Source organism: Osmerus eperlanus, chromosome 1 (assembly GCF_963692335.1).
Source record: "Osmerus eperlanus chromosome 1, fOsmEpe2.1, whole genome shotgun sequence".
NCBI lineage: Eukaryota > Metazoa > Chordata > Actinopteri > Osmeriformes > Osmeridae > Osmerus > Osmerus eperlanus.
In genome coordinates, this window is record NC_085018.1 from 17,763,613 (window position 1) to 17,781,257 (window position 17,645).

The 17,645-nt window shown below is 40.9% G+C and overlaps 2 protein-coding genes across 5 annotated transcripts; one reads left to right on the plus strand and one right to left on the minus strand.

Moving 5' to 3' along the window:
• Positions 1 to 259: 259 nt before the first annotated feature.
• On the minus strand, positions 260 to 6,743 carry LOC134023381 (zinc finger protein Eos-like). Of its 2 annotated transcripts, XM_062465463.1 has the most exons (8): positions 6,481 to 6,741; positions 5,459 to 5,510; positions 5,236 to 5,340; positions 4,836 to 5,105; positions 4,411 to 4,578; positions 4,141 to 4,290; positions 3,908 to 4,039; positions 260 to 3,686 (listed from the first exon to the last, which is right to left on the minus strand). In XM_062465463.1, the coding sequence occupies exons 2-8, from the start codon at positions 5,496 to 5,498 to the stop codon at positions 2,803 to 2,805; spliced, it is 1,749 nt and encodes a 582-aa protein (XP_062321447.1). In that variant the 5' UTR covers positions 5,499 to 5,510; positions 6,481 to 6,741; the 3' UTR covers positions 260 to 2,802. The 2 variants fall into 2 exon arrangements, with proteins under 2 accessions (XP_062321447.1, XP_062321456.1); XM_062465472.1 differs by lacking the exon at positions 4,411 to 4,578 and having other exon boundaries at positions 6,481 to 6,743.
• Positions 6,744 to 8,071: 1,328 nt separating this feature from the next.
• LOC134023430 (limb region 1 homolog-like protein) lies at positions 8,072 to 17,262 on the plus strand. 3 transcript variants are annotated; one of them, XM_062465550.1, is made up of 17 exons: positions 8,074 to 8,322; positions 11,866 to 11,950; positions 13,149 to 13,182; positions 13,442 to 13,581; positions 14,047 to 14,150; positions 14,250 to 14,376; positions 14,469 to 14,537; positions 14,669 to 14,733; positions 14,833 to 14,905; positions 15,002 to 15,085; positions 15,186 to 15,262; positions 15,363 to 15,440; positions 15,556 to 15,629; positions 15,741 to 15,831; positions 15,946 to 16,012; positions 16,199 to 16,360; positions 16,462 to 17,262. In XM_062465550.1, exons 1-17 carry the CDS (start codon positions 8,257 to 8,259, stop codon positions 16,545 to 16,547), a joined length of 1,482 nt encoding a protein of 493 aa, XP_062321534.1. In that variant the 5' UTR covers positions 8,074 to 8,256; the 3' UTR covers positions 16,548 to 17,262. The 3 variants fall into 3 exon arrangements, with proteins under 3 accessions (XP_062321552.1, XP_062321534.1, XP_062321544.1); XM_062465560.1 differs by having other exon boundaries at positions 15,556 to 15,611; XM_062465568.1 differs by lacking the exons at positions 15,946 to 16,012; positions 16,462 to 17,262 and having other exon boundaries at positions 8,072 to 8,322; positions 15,741 to 15,846; positions 16,206 to 16,349.
• Positions 17,263 to 17,645: the final 383 nt, after the last annotated feature.

Below are 17,645 nucleotides of genomic sequence, written 5' to 3' on the forward strand. Positions count from 1 at the left end.
TACAAACTGGTTAAAGAGTAGAATGATTAGAACCAGTCAAAATAATTGAATGTGTTTCCATGTGTAGTACATTAAGGAACAAGACAAACTATGCATGATGTAGTTTCAGTTTTTTAGAGCACACCAAGATTTAGGATCCAAACAAGTTGGGAGGAAAACCTTAGGCAAAAGGCACAATAGTAAAAATTTACAACACATACAAACTACACCAACAAGACAGGATTGTACCCGGGGTCCCATTTATCTGCTTATTTTTATAAAGCATCATTTTCCTCAGATGTAAATAGCTCTTGATGTATATGCACATGAGTTGGGGAACATCACAAGCTTCTATTACAACCATCACATTGTCATGCAAATGCCAAGTAAATTATACATTATGGTAAGGGAAATATTTTACAATCACAATTTGTTGCTGGATTTGACAAACACGATGATGCAATTGTTCAATTTGTGATTCTGTTTTTTTTTCCTCTTTCCCATTCAGTTTGACCTGTCCATGCTCCCCATTGCTGAACAGTCATTATGTGTCCATTGATAAGGCATAATGTTAAGAACAGCATTACAGATATTGAGGTTAATGCAACCAATTGAGTGCAACTATGCCTTGATATTGTGATGGAGAACATAAATGTTGTGATTGTTTTGTGGTCAATATTATGATATTGAGGATAAAATTAGTTTTGCAGCCCATTTCCACAAAACGTAATTTTCTGGTGGCAAAATTACCTAATAAATAAATCATATTTAGTTAGGATACATTACTGCACTTCAGGACCTCAGGAAACAAAAACAAACATCACATGTTCAATATTCCCCACACCCACCTAAAAAGAGGCAATTGTCATTTGAGGTAAAACATTTTGTCATCACATTTGGAAATCTTGAGAAATGCTCCATTGACTTGGCTTATCTGTTGTAGCTTTATAGCCTAACTCAGACAAACAACCCACTTCATTTGTTATATGACCAGGCAGAAGGACAAACCAAGTCTAAAGCAGACCTTCTTGACCTACTGTCTCTTATGATTCTATTTACATGAAAATAATCCTTAGTTCATTTGATCATAGTGGTGCTGTAGAAAATACTGTTTACCATGATGCTAGATCATTGAAATAAGATTTTTGTGAATGTCAGTGCTGTAACTGGAAAACAAATACAGAGAATTGAAAAAGAAAAAAAATCTCAAACATTTCCAAGTCAATTCTGTAAGTACATAACTTGTCAACCACCAAGGACTGTGGCCACATAACCACTTCACTCATACACATCATAGCAGCAGGTGGCGATCGTATGCACCTAAAACTCTTTGATATATGCCTAAAAGTGCTTCTTTCCCAACCTGTCACCTTTTCAAAGTTTATATTCAATTTAAATGGTCTTTAAAATGGTATAAATCAAACCTTGGGATAATATCGGGCATCAGGAATACCATGGGTCCTATGTACCGTGGTCTGGGACAATCTATTATAAATTCTACATCTTCAAAATGACCAGCTATAAAACTATTGAACCATAAAGATGTGCTGGCTCTTAGTGCTGCATGCCCCTTAAGTGAGGTCAGTGTCATGAAAGGCACAATACAATGAAAAACATCTAAACTGGTTTCAGATCTCACTTGTAAATAACAGGGTATAATTTTGGTTTATCTCATATCAAGCAAAGCTGAGGGAAATCATGAATGGAAAAATTGTATTCCCCCTTGTGTCTCACATTAGTCCAACATAGTGGCAGTGGAACTCTTCTTTTGAGGAATGAGTATTTTTACAAACTGCACAGAGAAATGTGCAGGTCATAAATTCGTTTTTCTATAAAATAGTTTAATATAATCATCATATCTCGGCAGGTATCAGTGCAACAAAAGCAATCAGAGGAAACAAAAAACATACAGTAACCCATCCCTTCTCACATTCACACTCCTAAAACCCTTCAACTCACACTCATTTAACTTACTTGACGTCCAAAAGACCACACACACACAAACAAACAAACTTGAAAAGTGCACTCCTCATTTGAGACAAATTACTCAAATCCTTCTAATCATTTGACTTAGACCTGGTCTCCTGAGTCTGGTCTGCACCACAACTATCATTGAAATAAACAATCTAATGTGCATAATCTACACAACAGTGCTACTCATTAGGGGCTCAATGTGTGTTTGGGAATTTACAAGATCTGTGAACAAGTGCTTCTCAAATGGGTATTAGTTAAACCAAAAAATTCCAGAAAAGTAGCTTGCTGAATAAGACTACAGATTTATCTTAACTGCATTACAAGCCACAAGCTTATCAAAATGCACACTCTTGTTTTTTTGCATTAGCTAGTTAAAGTGCATAAGAAAATAAATTCAAAAAGTCACAGATATAAATCACATTTGAGGAGTATCACTGTTTTGTGCACCAGGTTTGACCCTGGATAAGAGAGAAGGTAGACCACACCAGAGCAAGGCACTTCTGAGGATAAAAAAGTGCATTGACTCTTCATCTACTGACTAATAAAATCAATTCGAAAGTGCTTATCTTTTCTTTTAAGAATTTATCCATAGCGAAAAGTGCAAAGTGGTGAGCCTCCTTTCCAGAATGATGCAATTATTGAATAACTATCCTATTTGGGGGTCAAAGTTTCCATAATAACAGTGACAAAGCCCATGTAAAATTCACTTTAAAAAGTAGTTTCATATTTCTATATCATAAATTTAACTTTCATGATTGTACGGTGCAGACCAAACCCAACCAGGTCCTTTGTCTGAGTAAAAACAGCCCTAGGTAAAGCAGCCGTTCATCCAGGAGCCCTCCTCGGTCCTCAGCCCAGAAGGTGCTCACCACGTACAATGTGTGAGGAGAACTCGTAGCGGTCCTGGCTACGGTGGCCGCAGATATTACACTCGAAGGGCTGGCGGAAGCCATGGCAGCCCATGTGGATGGTGAACATGACGTGGTCCAGGAAAAGCACCCGGCAGTGTTCACAGCGGAAGGAGCGCACAGCTCGTCCCTCCCCATCCACCACCCGGAATGCTTCCCTGGAGGTGGAGGAAGGTGCCATGGGCGATCCTGGGGCTTGGGGGAGGGCAGGAGGAGCAGGGGCAGCTGGGTGGCCCCCCTCTTCCCTTTCCACATCCTTGTCTTTGGCGTGGCTGGGGCTGTGTTTGTCCCTGCCCCTGTGGTGCAACAGAGGAGGAGGTGGAGGGTGGTGGTTGGAGTGGAGGTGGTGGAGGTTGTGATGGTTGTTGTTGTTGTGGAGGGGCAGGGCCGGCGCTGTGCTGCTGTACACCTCATCCGGCATGCTCTCTGTGTCCGTTGAGTCCTGGCAACCATTGCTAGGCGATGGGGCGTGACTCCGGCCTGGGGGCAGGTCTTCGTGGCCCTCAGCCGCCTCCCTGCCCCCAACACCTGTCGATCCAAGCCCCGCCCCAGCCCCTGTGCAGTCCAGCCTGGGCCCTAGAGGAGCCATGGGGGTGTGAGCTGAGCTAATGACTGGCCGGAGCTCCGACAGCCGCAGGGGTCGCAATGTGTCTGACCCCCCTCCTCCTCCTCCTCCCCCTCCCCCTGGCAATCCCAGGAACGCTCCTCCTAGGCCGGTGAAATGTGGCTGCTCCAGACCCCCATGGTGCGTCTCCCCATCTTTGTCAAAAGCAGCGCTCTGCTCGTAAGGTGTGTCTGCTAGTGTGAGACGTGTGTGCTTCTGTCCTGTGGAGCATGATACAGAGGAGGGCACACTTATTCTCATGACATAAGTCAAATGTTGCTATTGTCATGTCAAGACATTCCAATTTAGGCAGACTAGATGGCACAAGAGTAGGAACCAGCTGGGAGCAGTACAATATAGTCTGCACCTACTGTACATACTATGTCGTAAATGAGCCGTCTTGCTTTCTTGCTCCCTTTCCAAATCCTAGTATGGTGCTCACCTACAAATTTCTGTGGTGTGGATCTCTTGCGCTTGGTGATGCTGTTGGTCAACCGGTCAATGAACGCCATCTTGTCTGAGGATGGCTGCATCAAAGAGTCGGGCATAAAATCTAGGTCCCTTAATTCCTCTCCTGCAGTGGGCATCACATACACAGGGATATGTTACATTTGCATATTAACACAGGTAATGTCTGTGTAGTTGGCATGTATTCCTCGACGTGAAATACTATACCTTGGTTGTGAGCATTGGGTGGCTGCGTAGTCTCCAGGCTCTGGAGGTAGCTGTGACAGCGTTCACGGTGCTCCTCCAGGGTGCTCTGCTGCTTGTAGCTGCGACCACAGTAACTACACTTATAGGGCTTACCCACAGTAGGGGAGGACACTGGGGACAGAGAAACAGGGAGCACACATTATTATAAGGCACTCAGGGGGCGGGCAGAAACGACTTTGTGTCAATGAATGAATAAAACATGTGAAATGTGTGCGTGTGAATCCCTCTCACCCGAGTGGGTGCGGAGGTGGCCAGTTAGAGCATCTCTTCTGCGACAGGCGTAGGTGCAAAAGGGGCATTTAAAGGGCTTCTCCCCTGAGTGCAGCTTAATGTGACGCAGCAGGTTGCCCTTCTGAGTGAAGGAGGCACCACACTGATTACACTGGAATGGTCTCTCACCTGAAAAAGAATTACACCCAATTAATCACTGTTTATATCTAAACCTAGTCATTCACACCAGTATGAAATTTCACTTCCCATGTTAGCTCACTCAAAATACTATGAATGACTCTAAACATTAACCTTAGTTGATTAAAAAAATAATGTATACAAGTTACAAGTAACATTGCTAATCTAAATAATCTTGGCCTATCCTCTTCAGGGCAAACTTTGAAACATCACTGGTTTTACATACAAATTATTAATTAGTCAGTCACCTGTGTGGCTGCGCTTATGCACCATGAGGACGTTGGGGCCGATGCAGATCATTCCACAGATGTCACACTTGAGCTTCCCGTTAGGCAGCCTGATGGCACCGGCTGGCATTAGCTCTGGACTGGCATGATCCCTGTAGCCTCCTCCGCCTCCTCCTGTTTCTCCTCCCTGCTCAGAAGCTCCCTCCTCTGCCCGATCTCCCCTCTCGTCCACTAGACCAGCACCACGAACCCCCTCCTCATCACTGTAAAGCTCGACCTTGATGGAGTTAGCTAGAGATGGGGATAATATCCAGGCAAAATGAGAGCTGAATTATGCATCTCTGGCTTGATGAAAGTAGAACACAAAACATCTATATATCTACATTTGAACAGGTATTGATATTGACAATTCAGCACTCACCACTTAGAGAGCGGGCAGGGGAGGTGTGCTGGCTGTTTGGGGTGCTTACTGTTGGACCTCCAAGGGCCCCTGAGAACTCCCTCTCCATTGAAGAATCTCCACTGCCTGTAGTCCACAGCATACACAGTACACAATCTACACATGTTCTCACTGCCCTTGTTGTTACACGTACACAACAAAACAGCTGACTGTTATTTCCATGCATTCATCACTGTCGTATTACCTGACATGTAGGATCGGCCATTGCAGTCGTCAGCATCCATGCTCACACAACCTGTATGCAAAGGAAACGTGAAGGTCAATATACTGAATTCATTTAGTAGATGCTTTTATCCAAAGTACAGTACATGTTTGTGTGTGTGTGTATGTGTGTGTGGAGGGGGTGTGAACCTGTGAACTCTTGAGCTACAGTCAAGTACTCTAACAACTGAGCTATACCCTCCCTTTCCCAATTTATTGATCATAGTTTAGTTGACCATTTGAACACAAGCTTATGAATTATTATGTTTGACCTTATTGTAATGCTAAAAACAAGGTGAAGAAGTTACACTTGCCAAACAAATTTTTCCAATGTTAATTAGGGAGCCAATTATACAACCTAGCTATAAAACACCGATAAATAGTTCAAACGTGCTGGGTTACCCTTGAAATTGTCCCTGATTAGCGTTACATAGGTAGCTACAAAACAGAGGTTAATTATTATACACCATCGGAACATGCACCTGTAAAATATATTAATAGCAGCAACAGCCTGGGTCAGCTAGCTAGCTAGCTGGGTATGTTGGTGTTGTGTTTAGCAGCTTACGCGCATGCTAACTCTAGTGCTGTTGGCTAGCTGGCAAGCTAACGAAGTGGTTAGCAAGTTAGATAGTAATTTAACATGGCAACTGACAATATCAACACAATATAATGAGTAAACACTGCTTTGACTGTCGAACTATAAAGAAGTAAACTGATATTTTATTGTGAGTGTCTAATGGTACCTTCTGATTAGCTATATAGCTAGCATGTACGTTATGTAGCTAGTAGTGGCTAGCCTGCAACGGGAATAATGTTTCTTACAGTGGTTGCTATGGCACCCACCGCCCAGAAAAATGCGCTAAGGCTAGACAGCTAATCAGTCGGCTAGCCTCTCTGTCAGATGGCATCGTCAGACATAAACTTAACATTACCAACACTTTAACTAAGTCGTAAGTTAGTTAATATATCTCATAATGACATGCCTTCTTTCAGATTTCCTTACCTTTAATGATAGGCCTCGTCTCTATGATTTTATGTTTCTGGTTCTTCGCTTGTTTTCTCTTGCGACGACAGCATCTCCCGGCAGCGTTCACCTCGAATTCTAAACAATTTCCGGTCCGCGAAATACCGGGATACAGACCCTCTTAATCCAACGCCAATCTCCCATAACAGAGAATCGAGAATATCGACTTTTCAGAAGTATAATGGCTGTGAGGCCTGTCGTTAAGGGCAGTACATCACTAAAGTGAACAACTTGTTGCATACAACACCAACAGTCACTGTGCTGTGGCATCATCTCCAAATTAACAAATTTCCCAGCTCCCAGTAGATTTTTAGACATAGCCTACTGTCACACTGTTGTTGTGAGTTCCGTTCATCTAGGTGAGCACAGCAGTGGCGCTGTCAAAGATAACTTTGGCAACTTAACATAACCTATGATTTACGCAATCATTTTTATATCTTACAATTATGAGTGTTTATTCTGTTGGAGTAAAGAAAACACAACAAAAAATACAGTAGGCCTAACGTTACATGAACGATAATATACTTTAAAAGCAGTCACAAATCCTACACCTGAGGCTGAACTGTTTTATGCCAGTAGATGTCACTGTTACATGAAAGTATGTGCATGTATGCGTGCGTGTTCGTGTGTGTGTGTGTGTGTGTGTGTGTGTGTGTGTGTGTGTGTGTGTGTGTGTGTGTGTGTGTGTGTGTGTGTGTGTGTGTGTGAGAGAGAGAGAGAGCGTGTGTGCGTGTGAGGGTAGCACTCGTTATGGGTTTCTGTTTGGAGTGAAATTCCTTTTGCCTTAAAGGACAACGTTAAAGAGACTATAGTGTTCTTCTGCATGCAGTTAGATAGACAGTGTGTCAGTGGAGTATGTTTGCTCGTTCCCAGGAGTCCATGCATTGTCAATGATCTTGTTCTACTAATAATTCTATTTATAATCAATTGTTTAACGTGTTCAACTGAAGGGGGTGAAAACATGGGCAATTTACATTCCAGAGAGAGTGAAGGGTTAAGTGTAATTGGTTTTCCACAATATTATATCCACAAACTTTAGGTAGAACCTATCAAGTTTGAAAACAAATCCAGGGGACTGAATTAGGTTGGGACCTGCAGGATGCCACCTGTGTCGATATTATTCAACAGCTTCATAGGGAAAGCCAGAATATCACGTGCAAAATATTTGCATTCACTGGTGGCTACAAAGTTGTTAAATGAGTGCGTCACCTGTCAGTGTGTTTCTCCGTATCTACATCACAAAGCTTGTAGTGCATAGGTCACTACACAGGATGTCAAATGAACGGCTTGATAGGTAGAGTATATTTTTTTTTTAAGTTGTCAGGTGATACACGTTGATAGTAAGACCATACTCTGCCATCTCGAGTTTTTAATTACATTTTCAGTATCCTAATATTAAACTGGTATAATATTTGCAGTAGGCTACTTTGGGATACTTGAATATTTAATTAAATCACAATTTAATGAATTCCTTCCAGTAAAATCCCAAGTGTTCTTGGCCAGGCTCTTTCACGCCCACCACCCATAACAAGCGGCAGCGCAGTAGGCGGTTGGTTTCCTATTGAACAGTTCCCTACAGTTACCTCTAGGACTGCATTGCTCCGCACACGACTCAGTCATTGAACAACATAAGCAACGACGACAATACATATTGCGCTAACCAAAACAGCAGTGCCTGACGGGCGACCTGCAACAGCCTACTTTGACTGTAGCATAATCAGAGTTTAGCCAAAATTTAGCGATATGGTTGTCAGAGGATGGAAGCACCAGACGAAGTGTCCGTTCGGGAACAGATTTTCCACGACCGAGTCAGAGAGACCATAGTAAGTTGATGACTGTATATTCTGTTGTCATTTTAGTTCTGGGTCATTTATATGGAGCCTGTTGGTTGCTTAGTTGTCAGTTGTATAGGTATTTGTCAATTATTCAAGGGATTGTCTGGGGACGATGCCTAGTTCATGTTTGAAGCCGTGACATTGCTGAATGGGTCTGCCCTTGTCTTGTTCCTTGTCAGCTGTAATCCTTGCTACAGTTTTGTTCATTACCATGTTGTTTTGTTGGGTTTCGTACAGAAATCTGCTTATGACGATTCATAGAAACGTGAGGGCAGCTTATGTTTGTAGCCTATGTACTTTGCTGCCACTCTTACAGTATTGTGAGCCTTAATTGCATTAGTTCAGACTTAACTCTTTGTGCATTAATTCTGAACATTTACTGATATCGCTGTCCACAGAGTTAGGCTACTTCTTATTGCAGTAGCTGAGCTTCTTATTGATTGTGAAATATCACTCCAGTATGTTGGGTGAAGTCAGGTAATTTGGAACATCAGGCATAATGGGACAAATACCATCTTGTGCTCTTTAAAGATGAGCAGACAAGAGCTGAGAGGGACAAAGAAAACCAAATAGAGTGAAAAGGACAGACCAATGGAGTGACAGCATAGAAGGGTCTTGTGCGTCAGCTCTGGCCTCCTAAAATTGGGAACACTCTGGCTCACTGGAATGGAGCAGGTGAAGGTGCCCCTAGACAGAGTTTACTCCAAATAACAATAAAAGTCAGTACAAAGAAGACCTTGGGTGTAATATACTGTTCTACATGTAGATTCCGGGGTGTGATAGGAATGTGCTATTGCTAAGGATGTATGGAATAATGGAAATTCCGTCCATTTAAGTTTTTTAGGGATCCATGGTCAAATAAAATGCTTTGAAGTGAACCATATGGTTCATGACATCCTCACTGGTTAGGCATTAGTTTTAAATCTCTGTGTTGGCCAGACTTTGGGACACTAGCAGTGTTCACACTCTCATTCATGAAACAGCTTTATGGCTTTTGGATTTTAATGTCTCTTTTCTAACTCCCAAGATTTTCAGTCAGTACCCTGAATGTAGTCTGTTGATATTGGGGTTGGCTTTGTCCTGGCGCAGACTAGTCTGTTTCAGTACTCCAACACCATGACTGCTGTTCATGTACTTTGAGACTTGCTGAATATGTCTCCATGCATTATCCTGCAAGATTGAAATAACACAGGGTGGTGTCCAAAGTGTGGGTTTGAGATGATTATAGTCTTATTCCTAATATCTTGCAAGTGGCAAGTTAGTTTTTACTATTCACTTACACAGCCACAATACAGTCGATTACTCTTGCAGATCTCTTACACACTTGACTGTACAGCACTTTGATTGACGTAAGTTGTTTTTAAATGTGCTTTATAAATAAATTTGACCTGACATGACTTGACTTGACATGTATGGCCTAGCTGCCTACCCAGCAACTTTGTTGCTGGTCTTCTGACATCATGGTATTGTTTTCTGTATTAGATTATTTTGAGTTTGGAAAGACTGTCACAATGGCAAGGGCATGAAGTCAAAACACTTCTCAAGAAATTAACTGTGCAACGTATGAGAAAGGCACAGGCATTATAAACCCCAAATAGATGCACATGTACAGCTGTTCATTCCGTCTGAAATGCGTCTGAAGCTGTTATGACCAAGCAGCAACACTATCCTCTTCATTTGATCTCTGTCCTTCCTGGTGATTGCATCACTGCAGGCTGTTGCGGTTAAGGTATCACATTCTGTTTATTCCCTCTCCTTCTCACTAGTCTAGGTAGGCAGACAAAAGACAGTGGGTCAGGCATACTTTACACCACTCAGCAGTCAAGTATGTCATAACATATTCTGATAGTTTATATGATGACAACTCATGGCCTCTGACACAGATTGCTACATATAGTTTGGTAATATAAACTGGCATTTAAAGGCCCCAAAAGAGTATACTCCATTGATCATTGAACATATCTCTTCATTCACTTCATGTATACATTTCGTGCTGTATAGTCTCTGCACCTTGACCACAATCTTCGCTAAAAACTCCTGAGAAACTGTTGGATAAGAAAATCATAAAACCGCAAAACACAGAGGATGGTCCATAAGTAATAATGAACACTTATTTGTTTCCCTACCAAAGCATGAATAGTTATTTGTTATGGAACATTCTGGAATGTAGAATTGTGTTCATAATAGATCCAATCTATTCTGTTCTGTTATATTTTCATGGGGTCATAATATGACTGTGTCTATCTGTAATCTGTTAATCTGTTTGCGGCTACTTTTACTGACTAGTATGCAGGTACTAGTGCACTAGTGCACTATACCTGCACAGGCATTACACATGCCTGTGCATATACTGTGATTCTAAATAGTGGCTTGTGAAGAAGTGTTTGGTGGCTGTCCTATAGCAGTTAATGTTTTTTTCCTTTCTTTCTTTGGTGATTTCTTTGTAATCCAAACCCTCTTCACTCTCATCATTAAAACATTTTCTAATCTGGTAATCTCCTTCCAATCAATCCCGTTCACACACAAGAAACCCACACAGACATACAGTGGACTTAGTGTGCTATGCCACATTATGTCATGGTATCACTGTCTACAGTTTTAACCCTGTAACCACAGACTGTAACCACATCAGGCTATTATATAACTCTAACTGTTGAAACCTAAAATATATTATTAAATCCAAATTTGTGTTATTCAAGAATTGTTTTACTACATGTTAGTTCTGTTGAAGAGACAATATTTAAAAATTGCAGAGAAAAAAAAAGTTAATCAGTCGAACACTATGTTCAGAATAAAATCTGTGATGGTTCACAGTTAGGCTGTTACAAACATCAATACATGTTTGAGATATTCCTCCAGCCAGATTGAACTTGTCCAGGTTTGCTTTCTATTTTTCTTCACTTCAGTACATACCACCCATCCTAAACAAAGAATGAATGATGTCACTTGGTAACCAGTTAAAGTGAAGACAAACACACACCAGGTAACAGTAAAGTCTGTTGTGTTTAGGCCTCAGGTGCCTCTGTCTTGATTAACCTGTACTATGTTATGCCTGCTTGTAAATAATCTATAGTGTGATGGAAATTGTGCCTTTTTCTCAGTCCAGCTAATCTGGACCACCTAATTCACACGTGCTAAGAGAGGATATTATATATCATGTATGTATAGACAAGATATTATGTCAGAAAGTGTGTGTGTGTGTTTCTTGGTAGACTAAATAATTGGTTATCGAAAGAAGTGAGGGACGAAAAACAAGCTAGCTATCCTGCGATTCCACACTAGTTCATCTGTAAAGTTAAGTCAATAATTATGGATGTATACACACATATCATACTTTTGAAAAGTCTGAATGGAAATATGGGAAAGTCTGTGGAAACCTGGCTTCTCACCTTCTTTCCTGCTCGGACGGACGGGGGTCATGTCACAGATGATGTGACATGACTCGCACTGCCAGGGGACCAAATAACTGGTCTTCTCTGTCTAAAATAATGAATGTCTGTTTATTTCTTCTTTCGGTCTCTGTCTCCACAGATATGTGTCCTGTTTTTCGTTTGTCTTTATTTTGTGTCCTACCTGGTCATCACTTACTACAAGAAAAATTCAGAGTTTCCGATTGGTAAGTATTGTATGTGTCAGGGGTCAACCAGCTGAGTCACTGAGAAATAGAGGGTCTAATAAAGTTCTGCTACTCAGCAGTCCATGGATTAACTGCTATCTCACTGTTGCGTAGTATTTCTGTAAACCAGATCCTCGTTGGGTTCCAGGTCTTCTAAGTGTTGAATTACATGATATGTGTACATTCATTAACATATGTTTGCAATGTAACCTTGCATTGCTGGATATATTTCAGCATTTCATTCATATCTATTTGAGAATGGCATATTGTTTTACATCATATCGTCCATTCAGCTGTGTTGTACTGCCACCCTGGACACTCAAAAATACACACTAGTCCAAATAAAATTCAGACCCTGTTATGCAACCATCTCCCCTCTTCTGCCCGATCCGGCCACGGCCCTCATCTCTGTTAGACAGGGAGAGGGGTGCAAGGAATGTTCCCTAGGGATAATAATACCCTCTCTGTGACGGACAATGTTCATAACAATCCCCAGCACAGAACACACTGACACAGATAAACACACACAAATGCATATACATACACTTAAACACACAAAGAAGGAAGGAATATAGGGTCGCCCCCCCCCCCCCCCCCCCCAAACACACCCTTTAACCCTTGTGCTGCCTTCGGGTCACATGACCCAAAGGTTCATAACGAACCATCGTTGTGTTTACCCAATTTTACCCAATACAAAAACAAATAAAAATAATTTTCTTTTAACCATCGCAATGTGGGGGGTCTGAGACAGCCCAACGGTTAAAAGAAAATGATTCACTTTGTTTTGGTATGCGGTAAAGTTGTCGCAATACGACGGTGGGTCACAATGACTGATGGGTCAGAATGACCCGAAGATAACACAAGGGTTAAACAGCTAGAGGGGCAGAATGGCTGTGGGGGATAAAGGTTCAGCAAGCTAGATGTTAGCTGCTTATTTCAATAGAAATCTCTCTTGAAGTCTAATGTAACATATTTTCTGACCAACATATGAAACAACATATTGGACTCTTTTGTCAAAAGAATTTAAATGACAGTAATACATAGACCCCAGTGGTCCATGTGTATCATCATTTTCAAATAAGCCCCCAAGGGAAAAAGCCAGTATTGCCAGTTCCTTGTCTCTCTCTTTAGGAAATCAGGGGTAAGGTAATCTTGTCGGGTCACTTCAGACATTTTAATGGTGCTTTTCATTTTGCAGATGACAGTGAAGATGCCACAGTCAACAGAATTGCGTAAGTAAAATATATTTAAGACAATCCTCCAGGCCATGTGCCGAAGTGGCCTTAAGAAATTGAGACATTAAACCCCAAGTTGTATGGCAGCTCTGCTGCTGTCGATTTGAATGGGTGAATGAGACCAAACATTTTTTAAGTGCTTTGCGTGCTGCTAAAGTAGAAAAGCACTATGTAAATGCAGTCCATTTACTTTATACCCATCCTTGGCACAGACTGTCAACAAACCAATAACTTTTTATCTTTCTCTTTCCCCCAGTTTGTGGCTCTGTACTTTCTCTCTATCTGTTTCGATGTGTGCTGTCCTCTTGCTGCCTCTCTCTATTTTGTCCAACGAGGTCCTTCTCTCCTTTCCACAAAGCTACTACATGCAGTGGCTCAACGGATCCCTTATACACGGTATACTCACACTAAAACACATGTTGACAGATAGTTGCACACATTTGAAGACAGAAAAATGCATAGAGTTAGGGTGATGGCTAATCCTCTCAACAGGTTGTCATACACACACTTCACATACCGCACTTTTCAATCTCAGTTGAATAACAGAGAGGGGAATTTAGGAAAGAACCTTCCTTCCCCATGCATTGTCCACTCTCACAGATGACCAGAATTTAGCCACTGCAAAGCCCGACTAGAAAGTGAATCAAATATAAAAGGAAACAAAATAAACTATCCTCGGACTACTTCAGTGTATGTAGAGAGAGACTTGACTGAGGCCTCCTATCTTAGTTGATGCTCCTCCAGACAATGATATCTGTTGGTTTTGTTGCTGTTACTAATCTTGAAATCCTGGAATTGAAAACTGTGCCTTCTATAAGGTCCATGCTATTCTTTCCTTATCTGTGTTGTGTCTTATTACAGGACTGTGGAACGTAGTGTTCCTCTTTTTCAACCTCTCTCTAGTCATCCTCCTGCCCTTTACATACTTTTTCACAGAATCTGAGGGCTTTGCAGGCTCAAAGAAGGTACCCGTTCCTCTCTCATATAACAATCTGCACAGTACAGATACTGTATATAAGCGCCATGCATGTCTCATAAGGATAATCATTTTGTTTGCTCTGCAGGGTGTGATGGCTCGTGTTTATGAGACTGCAGTCGTCCTCCTGCTCCTCACCCTGCTGGTTCTAGGTATGGTGTGGGTGGCATCTGCCCTTCTGCAAGACAACAACATGGCCAGAAAAGGTCTCTATGGTGAGAGTTTCCCTTCAAACCCTGTTTCTTTTTGTAACCAGTATATTCATTAATTATTCTGTAAGCTGAACCATGCCTTTCTGTTGTCTCAGATCTGTGGGAGTACTACCTTCCCTACCTCTACTCCTGTATTTCTCTGTTTGGGGTCCTGCTTCTCCTGCGTACGTACAGTCCTCTACTCTCTGCTCTGAATGATGATCAAAGAATAAACGCAGTACTTCTGTGCCTATAATACTGCACCTAGGTCCAGAATAGGTATAATTTTGTGTTTTGGATTTCTCTTGTTCCACAGTATGTACACCTCTAGGACTTTCTCGTATGTTCAGTATCACAGGGAGCCTACTCGTCAAACCACGGGTGAGTTTCTGCACTATCTTTGCCATGTGTGTTGCTATTTGAATGTATTGTGACGTATTGTCTTGTTGGCTGACCTTATGAATGTATGACCTTTTGCAGCTGTTGGAGGATGTGGACGAGACCATGAGCTGTGCTGTGTTCGAAGAGGCCTCCCTCTCTAAAAAACTTAGAAGTAAAAATAATTTCTCATACATAACTGAATAGACATTCTTTAATATAGAAAATGATCAAATTTACAATGTAAAATGTGCTCTCTTTACTTGGTTAGATGGGACTTCCTGTTGGATGAATGTGAACATGGAGGCCCTGAGGAACCAATATCTCTCCACTCAGGCCAACCGAATAGCTTTGGGTAAACTATCCCATACAAGTCCCTCTTACAGTAATGTCAATGTGGGACAGTATTAGAAAGACAACAGGAAGCTAATGCTACATTTCTATTTTCTTTTTAGAAATGCGAAGGAGAGCTTCACCATGGCAGCGTAACCTTGGATATCCATTAGCCATGCTGCTGCTGGTGGCTCTAACAGTGAGAAATTGATAATATAACAAAAAGACACACTGACTTAAATTGTTTCTGTTTTATGGTAACTACTAATTTACTGTGTGTATGTGTTGTTCTCTCTTAGGTGGTGTCCGTTCTCATTGTGTGTTTCCATGTTGTTGAGCTGATGTTTGATGAGACAGCTGTGCCTCGTGGGATGAAGGTAAAAATTATGAAAACCATTTTTCGCTACAAAAGGCCTTTGTAGAAAGAGTGTATATTTTGTAAGTAAATGTGTTCTGACAATAAATATCAAATGTACTTCTCTCCTCCCAAAGAGCCCTCTTCTAGGTGCTGCCTCATTCTCTATATTTGGTTCATTGGGGGCAGCTATGCAAGTCATACTTATCCTGTATCCTTTCTGCTGACCACATCAGCTTTTCTTTTTTTACAGCTTTTTCTAACTGTGTTGCATTGTCATTTGTGAGAACATAAAGGCTAACCTTGACTACATGTGGCTCAGGTACCTGATGATCTCCTCTGTGCTCGGATTCTACAGCTTACCTCTTTTTGCCAAATTGCGTCCTCATAAACAGGATACCTCTCTGACACAGGTACTCAAAAGCCCGCTTGAACAGGCTTGGACAGTGTCCACACACTCACATGTGCATACACAAACTCATTCTCACCAATTATCTTTCATTTTAGTCTTGTTACTCTGTTTTCAGGTCATTGGGAACTGTGTGTCTCTGCTAGTGCTCAGCTCAGCTCTGCCTGTATTCTCCAGGACTCTGGGTAAGAGATACATTTTATTCATTTAGCAGATGCTTTTATGTTGCATATAGTACATGTACAGACGTACAGCACATCTGACAGGTTTTAGGGCTGGAAGTTATGTGCCAAGTACAAACACTAAGTAAAAAAGAAAAGTATACTACCTGAAATCCATTCAATCTTACTAAATTTTGTTGTATTAATCAGGGATCACCCGATTTGATCTGCTGGGTGATTTTGGACGGTACAACTGGCTTGGGAATTTCCACATTGTGTTCCTGTACAACATTCTGTTTGCTGGGCTGACCTCTGCCTGTCTCATCAACACACTGACTTGGACTGTGCAGAGAGAACTGATACGAGCGTTTGGTATGTTATGTTAGATGTAAACACATATACACAAGTTCATACATACACCCATAAACATACAGTGTAACCTGCCCCCTTTTTAAAATGTCCTTTCTCTCCAGGTCTACATAAACTGCCAAAGACTGTGTCCCGTTCAACTGTCCCACTCAGGCTCCTATTAGCAAATGGACTCTCAAAGATTCATTGACTTTTTAATTAGACAATATGTGTGCTACTGCTTACTAAAGCATGTCCTAAAAACAGGACACTAGTGTATTGGAGGATGAGTGGTCAGAGCTGAAATGAAAAATGTTCAATAATTTCACTCTTCTATTTCCCTTGTCATGAGGTTCACCTATATAAGTAGCCATATATTGTACTTAATTCTGTCATCAGTTCATTCAATAATTATTCTTTTTTTTCTTTTGCTAACTTTTAGCACTACAAAATCGTACCTACCTAATTTTACTGTAAACAAGGTGGACATAAATAAATGCCTTGGATTTATGACCAAGTGAAACTGTGATTAGTTTACAATATGTACTATGTTCCTATCTGTGTATGTGTGTACAATATGTATATGTGTTTATGTGCCTATGTATTTTAATTTTATATACAGTATATATTTTTTCACATACAGGTAGCTAAATGATTCACTTAATTGGAAGACATGTTTTTTTTACAAGCACATTCTTCTTAATTTAGTCTGTTCATATATCTTGACTTCCAGAGAATGTTCTAATTAACTGAAACTCCTCACATACCAATGTCGAATGTGTTGTCATTTTAAAACTGTACATGCCTAAGCTGTAAACAATTGTACTTGCTCTGTAGCCTAGCTGATTTAAAAAAAAAAATGTATTACACAATAAGTACATGTTAATGTACTCAGTTTAAACAATGAATAAAGGGTGTCAAGGCTAGATTTGTTTTTACTGCTGTGACAAAAAAAAACTATATTTATTTATATTTTTCCTATGGCATTTGTCTAATCTTCGACCTGTTGATCCAGATTAATATCTACCATAGCTATACCTATATCACTGTGTGAGTGTAACAATCACATATTATTTACCTATACTTATACCTATTAGCCCCCTAGACCTATTAGCCCCCTAGACCTATTAGTAAAAAAATATGTTATTGTTACACACACACACACACAATGTGTACATAGATAGATAGATAGATAGATAGATAGATAGATAAAAAGAGAGAGAGATTAGATAGATAGAGATTACATTAGATAGATGAGAGAGAGAGAGTTAGATAGCTCGGAAGAAAGAAAGAAAGAAACACATTATTA

Coding starts and splice junctions, on each gene's coding strand:
- LOC134023381 (XM_062465463.1), bottom strand. CDS start 5,498: ATGGATGCTGACGACTGCAATGGCCGATCCTACATGTCAG. Junction 4,291..4,410: donor CCACCTCCGCACCCACTCGG/GTGAGAGGGATT, acceptor CTCTGTCCCCAG/TGTCCTCCCCTACTGTGGGT. Junction 3,687..3,907: donor CACACCACAGAAATTTGTAG/GTGAGCACCATA, acceptor CATGCTCCACAG/GACAGAAGCACACACGTCTC.
- LOC134023430 (XM_062465550.1), top strand. CDS start 8,257: ATGGAAGCACCAGACGAAGTGTCCGTTCGGGAACAGATTTTCCACGAC. Junction 15,263..15,362: donor TGCTGCTGGTGGCTCTAACA/GTGAGAAATTGA, acceptor GTTCTCTCTTAG/GTGGTGTCCGTTCTCATTGT. Junction 15,630..15,740: donor ATGCAAGTCATACTTATCCT/GTATCCTTTCTG, acceptor CATGTGGCTCAG/GTACCTGATGATCTCCTCTG.